Below are 14,094 nucleotides of genomic sequence, written 5' to 3'. Positions count from 1 at the left end.
CCCGCTGCCACAGACACACACCACCCTCCCTCACCTTCCTGCAAAAAGGTTTCTAATACAAACGTGCTGGGGCTGCCCTGGCAAATCCAGCTTCGTCCCCTCGGTCCAGCGACGAGGGGGGCAGCCATCAGGTAATGTGGCAGCGACCAAGCGGCTCCAGCCCAGGGAAGACGGGAATCCCTGGGGACACTCATCAAAAAGTCCTCATTAAGCCTTAACTGCCATCCACCACCTGGGCCTCAGGGCAGGGGCAGCTGTGCTGGGAAGAACAGAGTCAGCCCATGCTGGTGGTTTGCCAACGCCACTTTGGCGCACGTGGCTACGGGGCTGGGGGCCACACCACCCAGGGAGCAGCGCAGCAGCCTGCCCAGGAACAGGGCTTTTTTTGCTGCCATAACACGTGCACAGCGGGGTGAGGCTTTCCCTCGCACGCAGGAAGCATATCCTGCCTGCATGGACTCAAACACAGCCACGCAGCCTGCTGGGAGCCATCTCGCAAAACTACTTTCTTCTCCATATTGTGCCGCCGGTCAGAGAGGCCCTCCAGTCCTACATTTCGGTGAAACTGAAGGTAAGACTGGCAGGAGCCAGCCCCACCCCAGTGAAACCCCAGAAAGGATTTCATTCTGCTAATGAGCGCTGGTGCTAACAAGTGCAGTGCTGCAATCACGGCAGCACTCAATCACAATCCCTCTGACCATCTCTTACACCTTCTAAAGGTGTAAGGTCACCAAATGACCATACTGAGGCCCTGGGGCTTCTGGACATGGCAGGGAGCCGGCCACGTGGGGTCTGCGCACAGGGCACGGCCCCACCACCCCAAAACAGATATTAAGAGTTCCCAACATGGTGACTCTCTTGTGGCAGCATCCTGGGGGCCAGATTTAACAGACAGCATAGGAAGGCTTTGAGAAGGAGCACGGATGGACATCCCAGATGTCTGAACTTGCAGGGCAGGTCCTACCTTCCCCACCGGAATGCTTGCCCAGAAGTATCAGTGCAATATCATCCTCTTCGCAGTGAAAGGAACAAAGACATCTTTATTGTTAAAGCAGCTTAGGGGAACAAAGGAAGACTTTTAAAAGCAGGACCATAATGAATATGTTGCATGCATGTGTGCTCAGCTTCGAAGCTGCACAGCTGAGAGCTCTGGGGAAGTAGCAAGGGACTGTTTCGGTTTTTCAGCTTGCCTGCTCCTACAGCACACATTCATGCTGGAGCTGCAGTAGCTACCAAGAGCAGGAAAGGAGGCAAGAAAAAATGGGAATTTGCCCAGGAGATTGGCAGCAACACAGGGTCCAAGCCCTGCAAGCCTGGGGTGAAATGAGCAGCAAAATTACTTTTGCTGGGGAAATGGCAATGTGGAGAAGGAGAACAAACTTCTGGTCACCTCCTGATGATCGGGGTTTCTTCTCCAGCTCTGATGCCCGGTCCCTGGGAAAGTAACTTAATTTATTTTTGCCCCTCTGATAATACTTCTCCCTCTTACTCCAAAACAGCATCTGACCTGTGGTCAGGAACCATCCTGGCCCAAGAAGTACACCAGCAGACTGATGTCTTGGGTGCATAAAACCACAGCATTTTTGGTACCCACTGCCTCACAGCAAGAGGAGGAGAAATGCTTCTGGCCATGAATGTATTTTTAGTCAAGAAGAGTAACTTCAGAGTGCAAAAGCTTAGTTTGACCCTTGCCTAAAATGCACGGGATTAAAATCCCCTGTGTGTTAGCATGCATGTCATCAACCCCTTCTCACATGCTGTAAGAATTACTTGTAATTGCAGCCGCCACCACAGTCAGGAGGGTCTTTGCAGGAGCAAATAAACACAGCCAGGAGAAGCGAGGCTGGCAGAGCTGGGCTCCTGCCCCACATAGTCACAGATGTTAATAACCATGAAATTACCCTGCCCATTCAAAAAGGAAGCCAAACTGCATGACTCCTGAAGCTGTTTTTCTGTATCTCCACTCTACATTTTCTGCCATTCCATTAGGGCTGAGTTCCAAACATTTACACCACCTCTGTCTCTCAGCAACACAATTATTTTGGAATTTATTTCTTTTAGAATAACTTAATCTTTTTTTTTTTTTTCTGGTGCCAGAGAGGGTCAAGGAAGGAGGCAGGCACAGGAAGCTACATTTCAAATATAGTTGAGAAATTTAGAGCAAGTTTTCAAGCAACCCCATTGCTGACAGTTAAAGCACTTCTTGGGAAATTAAATCATACAGCACAGTATTGTCAAGAGTTGGCCAATTATTGATCTTCCAAACCCGATCTTCCTATTTCGCATGCAAAGATGATAATTGTTTGTTAATAAAATTATTATAATGAAATCGGCATAGTCTGCTTTGCTGAAGACACCCTGGTCATAAAATGGAAGATTTTTCCATATTCCTCAGGCTTTATTAATAACAATTAACTGTACAGAGAAGAGGAGAAAAGAATTATCCTTTGCAGGGAATTACCCTAGAATTATACGGCTGTGACAGGCACCAAAATACCGGGCTAGTTACCCATCTCGGTGACTAACCCCAGACAACTGTCATCACGCAAAACATGAGGCTGCTTTTTCTTTCGGTACCCGCGCAGGGCAGGAGGGGCGCAGAGGGTTTAGCCACTCAGCCTAATTCTACGAGATCTTTGTGGTCCAAACCGCCCAGCGAGGAACCCCCCGTGGAAGGCGGCAGATGGCGAAGGGGGACAAGCTCTGCTGCTGGCTGCGTCCTCTGACAGCACGCACAACCGTCACCCTTCCCCCTTCTCCAAAACAACCCTGAGCAGGCAGGGAGGTTTGAGTATGTGCTTCTCTTTCTTCTCCTCATTCCTTCGCCGTCCTTCCAACCGACGGAAATTTCCCGCAGAAGCCACCCATTCCTCCCCAGGTGGGATGCGGCTGCCACCACGCATTTCCAGCATCCTCGGGTGGAAAGTTCAATACAAAGAAACGCTCCCCGGGGCGCACCTTGCTCCTGAGCGGTCTCACGCGCGGGGAACCCGGCGGTTTTGGAAGGGAAAGGTTTTCCCAACTCCAGCCGACGCCAAAGCACGAACCTGCGGGCGCAGCTCCAGCCCGTCGCTCCCAACCCTGCCTCAGACCCCGTCGTTTCCTCCTTCCCCCTCCTCGCCCAGGGACACCATGTTACCACGCCGCGGGCGATGCGGGCGCTGGCCGGGAGCCCCCGCCGGGGCCACCCCCAGCCTCGGGCCCGGCGCCCCGCGCCGCCGCTCCTCCACCCCCGCACCCCCCGCTCCCTGCGCCAAGCATCGCCGCGACCCGGGCTCGGCTCGGCGCTGCCGCTGCTGCCCGCGGCGGGGCCTGCAGCGCCCGCCGGGCCCGGGGCTCGGCCCCTTCCCCCGGTCCTGCGGGCGCGGAGCCGGGATGCAGAGCGGCGGGGTGGGGGTGGGGGGGGGGAGAGGGATTTGCGCTATTTTTGTCCCCCGGCGCCTTGCAGCGGCTGCGGGGAGGCTGACTGCCGCAGGTAGCTCTGAGCATTGTGGGATACATCCCCGCACATCCCGGCCCGCCCGGGCCTCCCGCCCTGCCGCTGCCCCGCGGCGGCAGCACCTGCCCCGCCGCCGCCCCCCCTGAGCCCGCCCGGGCGGCCGGGGGGCAGCGGGCCCGGCGGCGGGCGCAGCCCCGCGCAGCCCGGGGCAGGGAAGGGGTGCGAGGCCGCGCAGCCCGGGGCAGGGAAGGGGTGCGAGGCCGCGCAGCCCCCGCGCAGCCCCCGCCCCGCTCACCTGGCGCTCCGCGGGCCGCGATGCTCCGCGCCGCGGGATGCTCCGCGCCGCCCGCACAAAGAGCAGGAAATGGCTGCAGCAAGTGCACTTCCGCGGCTCTCCGCCGGCCCCTCCGCACGGCGGCGGGGGGAGCCCCGGCCCCCGCCGCGGGAAGGGGCTGGAGCCGCACGGGCGGCTCCTCCCCCGGGCAGCGCCGGGGATGCGCGGCGGGGCCGGGGGCCGCATCCCCCCGCGGCGGGGGGCGGGGGGGGTCCCGCCGGCTGGGGGAAGGTCGGGGCGGCGGCAGCGCGGCGCCGGCGGGCTGCCCGGCGGGGAGGGGGAAGGCCACCAGCCCCCCCCGGGGCACGGAGGGGCCGGGGCCGGGGCCGGGGCCGGGGCCGGGGGCGGCTGCCGCAGCCCCCGCCGAGGCCTGACGCTGGGTGAGCGCCTTTGGGTCCCGGAGAAGGCAGGACCCGGCTGGGATTCCCCATCTCCCTGCTGCTGAGCCTGCTGGGTCTCCGGTATTCAGCCTCTCTTCCTTCCCCTCAGAGGACCTGTACCGTCCTTAGGTTTTACCTACCATTTTAACGAAAGCCCGCTTTATAGAATACACATGAAGCCTTGGATCACTGAGCATGTAAGGGACCAAAACCAGAAGGCAATGCCTTTGCTCAGAGCTCCAAGCCTCTTCTGAGTCAGCACTGCACCCAAAAGATCTTCCTTTTGACATCTGGCATTTCTTCGGGGACGAGTTTCCAGTCCTTCTGCTCATGCTTCTTTTCAAAGCTCCGATACAGCTCTTCAGATCTACTGTGAAATCCAAACTGGACCTCTTAGAGCTTTCAGAGGAACGTCGCCTCATGGTGAGGCGACAGAAACCCTGTATGGGGCCTTCATTCATTTTTCTGCAGCCCTCACTTTCTGATGCAGCTGTTTTTTGAAAGACGTTGGTGGATACAAAAGGACGGCTGAAAGTCTAGATAGAGGTCTAGATATATTTCTTTGGTGGCCCTGGCAGTGTCCCTTTCCTGAGCATCAGCCTGTGCTAAAAATGCATCGGCATCTGGCCCTTCCCGGATTAGAGCGACCGCTCCTGATACCTTAGAGACCGCTGCTCTGTTGTCCATGCTAGTGTGGGGCTGAGCTTGCTCCCCGTGGGCATACGTTGGCTCCGCAGGGAAGCTTAGACACCAGGTTTACACTGTGGCACTGCTACTGTAGGTTGAATGGATGCCATGGGCTGAAGGCACCCGGGTCTGCAAACTACAAAAGCAGCAAGACAGTTTTAGAAACTATCTTTGTTTTAATAAACAGGACCACACGTGAAAATAGCATCTCTGGGAGTAGGCTCTTCTCCATCCCCTTCACAGCATTTCTTCTATCTCACCTTTAACTGCAACATTTTGTAGCCATCATTCCTCTTTTTACTATTTATTGCTTGTCAGAAAAAAATCAGTAAGTGAGCATTGTTACTGCAGATCCAAAAGATTTAACAACTAATACTGCTCTGAGGCCGTGGGTGAAACAAGGTCAGTTCAAGAAAACTGTGGCAGTAAAAACTGCTGTGGACTTTTTTTTTTTTTTGCACAGTTTAATCTGCTCCCATTATCAGCCAGGCTCAGGGTGATGGGAATTCCATGAATGTTATGATACTATAAATGTTATGATATTATAAATGTTATGATTCAGAGAATTTAAAGCCACCACAATGCATGTTTAGATGTAGAAATGTATGTGTCCATATGGTAAATTACCCAATTTGCAGAGATTCTGAATATGTCCTACCCCCAATAAACCCAGCACGTAGTCTAACCCCAGAATATAGCCATAGTTCTGGGGAACAGAGATGTTTCAGAAAGCCAGAGGAAGCCTGTTAGCTTCTTGGTGGGGAGGCTTTGGAGGAAGACCAAGCTGTATAAGATCATAAGGATGGGTTTTGCATTTTTGCTAACTTATAACGAAAGCCACAGTTGGGACTCAGCAATTTTATTCTTTGTAAAAATACGTATCATGTACATAGAAATACTGCAAAAGAAAACTGAACATAAAACATCACAATATTATTTTGTGCAACACTCTCTAGCTAATAAATATTACACTTATCCAAATATAAATATAATCTCAGAAACATTACCTAGTGGAGCAATATTGCTGTTACTTAATAGCAACCTCCTCAAGCTCTACAGACCCCTGGTTCCTCCCAGGATGGAGGGGGCAGCAAGCCAGAAGCTTTAACTTTGTAAGCCTGCGGATACCCCTGCCACAGAGTGTCTGTGCTCAGGGAAGAATCATTTCAGAGTATCCTCTGATTGTACAGATCGTCTAGGTGCAATTGAGAGGGGGAGAAAATACGGTTATGGCCAGCTGTCCTCAAATATAGCTGTAGATGTGCAGTTTAACAAGGTTAGGGCCACTGAAAACTTCACTGGCTAAATCCCAAATTTAGCATCACCAGAATTTGACAACAGGCTAACTCAGACTAAAGGATGAGAGGGACAAAGAGAAACTTAGCTTAAACTCACCATAGGTAAAAATAAAAAATCTTTTTAAAGGGGCTCATATTCTGTATATTGGTTCAGACTACCAAGAGATTTTGGCAGCAGTCTTGGTTTGAAGGTAGCACTCTGATCCTGCATTTAGGATTGAGAACCTCCGGTCTGAATGTTAGGATTCTCCTTGCCTGTGAGAGTTGTTCTGCATGATATTTGTAGGAATACACCAAAGAAAATAATGTGGAATCAAAGCAAAGTGGCAAGATGTATAAGGCAGGAACTAATGCCTTGCCCATATCCATATACCTGAAAAGATATTCTGGCTCCTAAAAGCTACCCTAGAACCATGGGTCTGCAAAATACCAAAAATTAAGCCTCCTTCTATGAAGAAGTAGCTTGACAGGCCATGTGAGATCATGGGATTACATTATTTCCTTGTTCCATTTTTGTTGGCAAACATATTTGAACCCGACTTGTGTAATGACAGGAGAGATTGCTGCTGGAAGTTCACACCTCAGAGTTTTTGTAAATTGCTGTTGCAGAAGGTTTACCTGTGTTCTTGCCTGCCCAAACAGGGAAGCATCAAAAAAATACTGCATACATGCACAGATCATCTGTGAGTCCTCTTGGCTTCTCTAGTTATTGTTAATGCTAAGCGGAAAGTCCTGATCTTATTTACAAATTCTGGAGGACACTAACACCCACACTTTTGGTTTTCAGGTCAGTTATGTAGAAAGAGTATCTCTGTCTTGTGGTGAAAAAGTAGATTTTCACTGAAGTACTGGGAGGTGGATATTTTTCATACCTTCTATACTGTCACCACATAATATGGAACTCCTTGTGGAGTAAGTACCCAGGCAGTCCATTCACATAGGACTTTTTCTTTGATCAGTCCCTAGAGGATTCACCAGTTTGTTCACAGAAGAGATGGAAAAGTATTTACTTGTGATGATTCAGTTACTCTTTGAAATAGGGAAAACTCTTCTCATTATCACTGGTGCACTGAGTATATACTCTGTATGTTTTTTCCTCATGGCTACCCTTCTGAGCCCTCCGGCTCCTTCCTTCCAAACACACGAGTTCGGGAGTAGGTTCCTGTGCCTTTCATGGATAATCAGGTCCTGGGATCCTGTCTTGTCCTGCACTGGAGACACACAGCACTCTGCACTGCTCAGTCCTCCATACTCAGTTCCAAGAAATTGGATGGAGGTCACATATTTATCTTCTGACGTAGAAAGACTGAAGAAAAAACTAGTACACATTTCAGCTTTGAGTCCCCCCCTCCAAGAAGGTCTCCATTTGCATCAGAGAGTCCCATTTTGCCACTCATTATACAGTGCAATTTAAGAGAATTTCAAGACTCTTCAACACGTTGCTTTTTCTCTTCCTTCCTTCCAAACTCGCATGCACACGCAGACACCTCATCACCTTATCAGGTACCAGAATCCTCTTCCTGGTATGCCACAGTTTCAGAGAAAATCACACAAAGGGAGAACAAAACCACCTTGAAATATCACCATCAGAAATGCAGTCACTAAATCCAGCCTGTTCCCCTGTGTCCCAGGCTTATTCCTGTTCAGAGCTTTCAGGTCCAGCCCACTCTGAATTAGAGCGCCATGGAAATATCTAAACGTTCCTCCTCAGCCAAAGACAGTTTTTTTTTCCCCAGGGAAGACCTTAATTTGGGAGTTCACAGAACTGGAATAGCGATGTCAGATCTCTTAGTTTTGAGGCTGTATCTTCAGGAGAAATACACTTGCTGGATTGTGTGGTTCAGGACTGTGCTCAATTGCTGGTTCTGGTTGTAAGCTGCAAACCACATTCTTGGCCAAACCAAAGCCTGTGTCTGTCTAGGCTCTGGAAGACCTGGGGATATCTTGTCTGTCTGGAAGTACCAGCCTTTGCACTCTCCTTCTCCCCAGGCATATGGCAAGTGTCTATGGTGAGAGGATTCCTGTTAATGCTTTGTGTGGGGAAAATTCAGCCATCTGCCCTTTCAGGACTCTTAGCTTCACTTAGCAGCTGGTGCCATGACTACAGATCAAACTCAGAGATTTCACTCAGCTGATACAGCAGAACAGAAAAGGATGGCCGGTCATCTTTCCTCTGAGCAGGGGAGAGAAGAGAGAGGGAGAACATTAATGTCAGCTTGAGAGGAATGACAAGGTTAGGAAGGAAAACCTTGTGAAGAAACTGAGTATTAATAAAAATACAATCTATTGTTATAGAGAAAATGCCAGCGGAAGAATGAGCTTCCTTCTGTGCAATGTCTCTTTTCTACCAGCAGTGAATTTTGCCTAGTGGACACTAAGTACCTTGTAATGGGTTGGCAGTCATTTTTACCATCACTATTAAAACTCAGCGCCATAGATCCGCAGCTTGCTTAGGAAGCAAACTGTTGAATTAACTTCAGTTAGATGCACTACATAGACTTCTCAGTGAAGTCAACACGCTCTCTAGAAAGAGCAGCTTAAATAAAAGGCAAAGAGCCTAGAGTTTGCTTGCTAGGGCAGATGAAAGCTACAGTGCTTCACCTTCAGGATTTTATCTTGTGTTAGCATGTGAAGTGTATACCTCTCTCTTCTCCTAAAAGCCAAGGGGAAGAGAGGTCTTGTCTTCGGGAGCTAGGGCTCTCCCATTGCAATACTAACCATCCTCCAGCAGTGGCTCATGACCTCATAAATTGCCTTGGAGGCCAGCTTGGGTTTGTAGAGCCGAAATCCTGCATTGATTTCTTCCACCACTTCTCCATTGGTGCGATTCTCATAGGGGATTTTACCTTCACTGAAGACCTCCCACATCAGCACTCCTAAAACAAACAAATGAGAAAAATCACAAAGCAGCAAATAAAATCCTCAGCAGGCCCATGGCCACCTTCCACCTGCTCTTCTCTGCAGCTCAACATTGGTGTCTGTTACTTGGAAAAGCATTTTCACTCGGATTCTCAGTACACATCTGAAAAATCAGGCCCTAACACAGCTGTACAGTTTGAGCATGCCAACTAGGATGTCTGCTGGGCACTGGACTGTGTGGAAGTACCAGTTTGGTCACTGCAAGTTTCACTTCTCTGTATCCTACTTCATGATAGTCTAGCATGACAGGGATGTCTTTCCCCATGAGTCAGATGAAGTCTAAGTGTGTTACGTGTCAGAAAGCACAGCAGTGTCGTATGTCTTCTCCCAAACCGTGAAGAAGAGGGAATGCTTGTGCAGGTACTCCATCCAGATGTGTAATCTGGGAAAGAGAACCCGCCTTTTGTCACTGATTCAGTTTATCTATTTTTGCTTCCAGTTAATCACATAAAAGAGACATGTCACTGATGTTCCTGCCTGCAGTGTGTCCTACACCAGAATCTGCTTGTATTTTGGTGAGACTCAGGAGCCAGAAAGCAATATGAACTGCTCCATTCCTGTTAGTCAGCTTAGCCTCAGTACTGGGAACTCCTTGCCCACAAAACATCCCAGGCGGTGTGATTCACTGGGATGAATTCACATGCAATGACCGTGGAATTTCAGAGGACTGCAGCACATTTTTCCTCTTTTCCTAAACCGTCAAATGTTTTCCTATGATTACTGTTCAGAGCAGTACAGAAACTTGTGCTTCTCTAGTGTGGTGGAAGAGAGGCAGACAAAGACAAAAAGACTGTGGAATACATTGTGGGTGGCCACCAGATCAGAGATGCTCTGCAAATTGAGTGAATGCAAGGCATCTGTGTTATTATTAGGTTTAATTTCGTTTGTCACCTAATATGACTGACTTGTTAAACTGTGTTCACATGGTATTAGAAAAGGGAGACAGACAGACAGATAGACTGATCTGAAACAAAGTTGTGTAACTCCACAGTCAACTTGGCTAAATAATGTCTGCTTTCCAGCTTTGAATTCTTCAAATAGGAAGATATATAGAGATTGCAGCTCCTCACCAATGATACCGGCTCTACTGAAGAATAAGCAAAGCAGTTGTACTCCCCCAGTGTGCAGATTCCTGCACTGGGAATTTCTCACACACATTTTGTTCTCCTGGGCACAGCAGGATTTCAGTCCCGGCAGAAGAGATGAATGGGCTGCAGAGTAGCAGAGCAGAAAGCTTCTCACAGTCATGAGACCATGACATGACAGAGGAATCCTCTTATGCAAACCCCACTGGATGGGGAGATAACAAGTCTGACAGATGTACAACACTGCTGTCTGCACATTTCACAAAGGAGGACTGACCAACGCAAACAAAGCTCACTGGTATTTCATTCAGCCCTGAAACTGGAGTAAGCCAACTTCACCAGGCTTGGCTTCACTGTAAATCAAACTGAGCACCCTTTTTGGAAGAATCTGGCTCTCAGTGTACAGGCCAGTTTCCGATTTGTGAAGCAGAAGAACATTCTTACCAAAGTAGCATCTCTCCCCATGTCACTGCCACTTTGCTGTGAGGTGTCAGAGACAGCTCCACTGGCAAATGTTGTCCCTTGGTATTACATGGTGAGTGCTGACAGCCTCCTCCACATGCCAGGGGACATGGAAGGAGGAATGGTGCTCTCTGAAGCATCTCCGGGTTGGGTTCTCGGAGGCTGTTGCGTGGGTCTGAGCACCCAGCTCCCACTGCGGTATTCATAACCCATCACAGGAATGGACAACTTCAACCAGCATGAGCTCCACAGCAGAGCACAGTAAAGGGAGAGGGAAGCACAGAATTCACAAGCACAGACTAGCAAAGGTTATAATCCTGCATTATTTACTGCTAGGCCCGGAGCTGAGTGGCACCCCATTGACTGTGTGCTGTGCACAGCACACTGCACCGATTCATTCTGCAGCACTGCGATTTGCGTGGTAGCTGGAGATGGGCCAGATACATTAGTGTGCCAGATCAACAGGCCAGGGGATAGCCTTTGTTATCTCCAGTGCCAATAGCTTTGGGGAAAAAATTATACAATGGCTTTCTTATCTATGAGGGTCCAGAAGGGAGACCAAAGAACAGATGCAAATCCTAAAACAATGCATTGGGGAGCAGGAAATGAGGTGAGAAAATGTGAGCAGTGAAATAATATTTTCAGATTGGCATAAAGCAAATGGAGTCAGCAGAGCAAACTTGGAAAGGCAGAGGATTGAGTGAAGCATCAGTGCCCAGGACACATAGAAACATGGAGTACCTAAATGTCTTTCCTTTCCTTTCCATATATAATCTTATCAGTGAGTGTCCAACCTTTTCTTGGACACTCCTGCTATATCACCATGAAACAGAGTTCATCATTTGGTATTACATAACATTGCATAGGTATAATACATGAAGTTGGCAGTATTTGCAGTGTTCCAAAGTGTCTAGGTAGTTTGCTATTCTTTCCTTTCTTTCACTTAAATGACTTAGGCTTGCTTTCCTAAGCCATTATTCAGGCAAAACACCCTTGGAACCTAGAGGATATAGTGTTTAGGAGAGTTTACTTGAGGACTGAGCCCCTAGGTTTTTCTGAGCTGGTGTTTGTTGAATTTTTTTCCATTCTGACAGTTGATTCTTACCAAATGACCAAACATCAGATTTGGTGCTATAGTTGCTGTAGGAGAAAACCTCTGGAGCAGACCACTTGACTGGAAACTTGGTACCTGTGGAGCTGGTATACTGATCATCAAGGACAATCCTGGAACAGGAAAAGAAAGGAGCGTGCTGAGTAACCCCCCACTCCTGTGACAGCCCTGCAGGGAGCGTGCGCAGCCTTGGTGGCATTACCTCGACATCCCGAAGTCGGACACTTTGACCACGTGCGATTCCCCCACCAGGCAGTTCCTAGCGGCCTGCAGGAAAAGAAGGTGCAAAGGCAGAAGGTCAGAGCTGAAAGACTATCACAGCCACTCAGTTGCGTTTATCCTGGCAGAGCAGACAGTGCTTAAAAAAAGGAGAATCAAAGAGACATTGTACCACACAAAGAGGGCAAAACCCTCGGATTCTCGTCCTTTCTGTACATTTTGTGGCCAGCACGTTCCTGTTGCCAAGAACACTGTTCAACCATCAGTCTGACTTGCAGGCCTTGTTGCCCAGAAAGGGCAGAGAAAGGCCGTAAAATATCCACAGGTACCCACAGTCCTTGCTCCCCTAACAAAACAGCAGCAGTGACTAATGTGGATTGATTGGACACCACGTATTTGGAAGTATTTTATCAGCAATGCACGTTTATGCATATGTTAAAACAGGTCTTTTTGGCACCTTCACTGATTTTAGACATGAAGAGTGGTCAGTCCTTGGGAACTGTGGGAGCTGGGGCTCCCGGGGAGCAAAAGAGTCCACTCAGAAAAAGAGACAAACTTCATGACCTTGTTTCTTCTCTCTCAAACACAATTAAGGGAAATGGATTAATCAATGTCCCAAGGGATGCTTTTTTCCCCCCTAAAGTATTGATGCTGCTTCTGCAATAAGGGATGATACTGGATCCCCTGTCAACAGATAGGCAGGAGGAGTGTGAAAGCTGAAATTAAGGAAGGGAGAAAGCACAGGAAAAAGCCCAGCTGGAGCAGAGGAAAAGTCTATCTAGGACCAATATACCAGATCTCTGTGGATGACAGAATTTTGTTCCAGATAAGCCATTCCTTCACACACATCTTGGCACATCCCCAGCAGTGTTTCCTTTGAAAAACTGCCCCGCTGGCTCCTGAGGTAGTCGGACAAGCAGCCGTTCTCCATGAACTCAAACACCAGGCAGATGGGAGTGTTCTCAAAGCACACGCCGTAAAGCTGGACTAGCTTGGGGTGAGACAGCTTCCTGTGGGATGGGGAGGGAAGATGGAAAAAGAGGCTGAAATAGGCTCAGTGCCTTCTATCCTTACTGCAAGTGTGTTATATGCAGCCACCTATGTCACCCTGCTGCACCCTTCTCTCTGCAAAGGCCAACTGTGAAAGCAGAAAGAAGAAAATGTGTAGGCCAAGTCTAATGTCAAGTAGCACTAAGTGTCATCCCATTTTAATGGAAATAGTCACCAAAAGACTTTTCTGCATGGAAAATCATCCAATCAAACAAACAAAAAAATCCATTTCTGTCTACTTTGAAGGGAGGGAAGTGTAAAAAATATAAAGTCAATAAAACCAAGGAGAAATATTTTCAGTTGTGCAAAGCAAAAAAATTGCACAGGTAGGTTTTTTCAATAAAATTTGCCTCAAATTTTATGAGATTTCTTCATCTAATTATTTCTGACAAAAAACACTTCACTCTTCACAACACACCATCAGTTAACCCTGCCTTCCAGAACAGCAGAGTTCTGGAAGACCGTTCCGGATATTGATAGACTTACGAGCACAGTAATTCACCTACACTTTGAATTGCCTTCCTTTGTAACCACTGGAGCTCACCAGTCTCTCTATATACTATTCAGATGCATAGTAGATAATCCAAGTTTAAATTCCCCATTCATATTCCTGAACATTATCACAACACTTTGGTTCAATCTTGTGAATCCTACAGGGTCTGATTTTCTTGGTGAATCTACTACTTACATCAAGACTTTAGCTTCCTCGATGAAATCCTCTTCAGACATTGCTCCTTCACGAATGGTCTTTATGGCTACTTTCGTCTTCTCCAGCAAGTAGCCAAGGTAGACCACCCCAAACTGACCACTGCCAATTTCCTGTACACGGGTGAGCTCAGAGGGGTTAATGACCAATTTTCCTGTTGATTGTAAGGGAGAAAGAGTGAGGATGTAGCAGTAAAATGTCAAACAAAAAGCTTTTGTGGGTTAAACACCGAGACAGGACGCAGAGTGAGACTTTCTGGCTCTCCCTCAAATTGGCTGTCTGACCTTTGGTAGTATATTTGACTAGTCCATGCTGCAGATCATGTTCAAGAATAGGAACAACAACATCCCCTTTCTTTCCCCATTTGTCTTGTCTATCCAGTTTTTCAGGGAGGATTGTTTCTA

The 14,094-nt window shown here is 48.5% G+C and overlaps 1 protein-coding gene across 2 annotated transcripts in view; it reads right to left on the bottom strand.

The window, feature by feature from the left end:
* Positions 1 to 8,239: 8,239 nt before the first annotated feature.
* The window catches only part of ITK (IL2 inducible T cell kinase), a 33,603-nt gene continuing 27,748 nt past the window's right edge, over positions 8,240 to 14,094 (bottom strand). For both annotated transcript variants that reach the window (XM_075714833.1, XM_075714832.1), the window contains exons 12-17: positions 13,673 to 13,844; positions 12,728 to 12,944; positions 11,918 to 11,982; positions 11,710 to 11,828; positions 8,857 to 9,014; positions 8,240 to 8,311 (exon numbers count right to left, since the gene is read on the bottom strand). In XM_075714833.1, the coding sequence (XP_075570948.1) occupies positions 8,240 to 8,311; positions 8,857 to 9,014; positions 11,710 to 11,828; positions 11,918 to 11,982; positions 12,728 to 12,944; positions 13,673 to 13,844 (803 nt within the window). The remainder of the gene's footprint in view (positions 8,312 to 8,856; positions 9,015 to 11,709; positions 11,829 to 11,917; positions 11,983 to 12,727; positions 12,945 to 13,672; positions 13,845 to 14,094) is intronic.

Source organism: Pelecanus crispus, chromosome 8 (genome assembly GCF_030463565.1).
Source record: "Pelecanus crispus isolate bPelCri1 chromosome 8, bPelCri1.pri, whole genome shotgun sequence".
NCBI classification, from domain to species: Eukaryota; Metazoa; Chordata; class Aves; order Pelecaniformes; family Pelecanidae; genus Pelecanus; species Pelecanus crispus.
The sequence above is the reverse complement of the archived record's forward strand: the minus strand, read 5'-3'. Positions and strand labels throughout refer to the sequence as shown.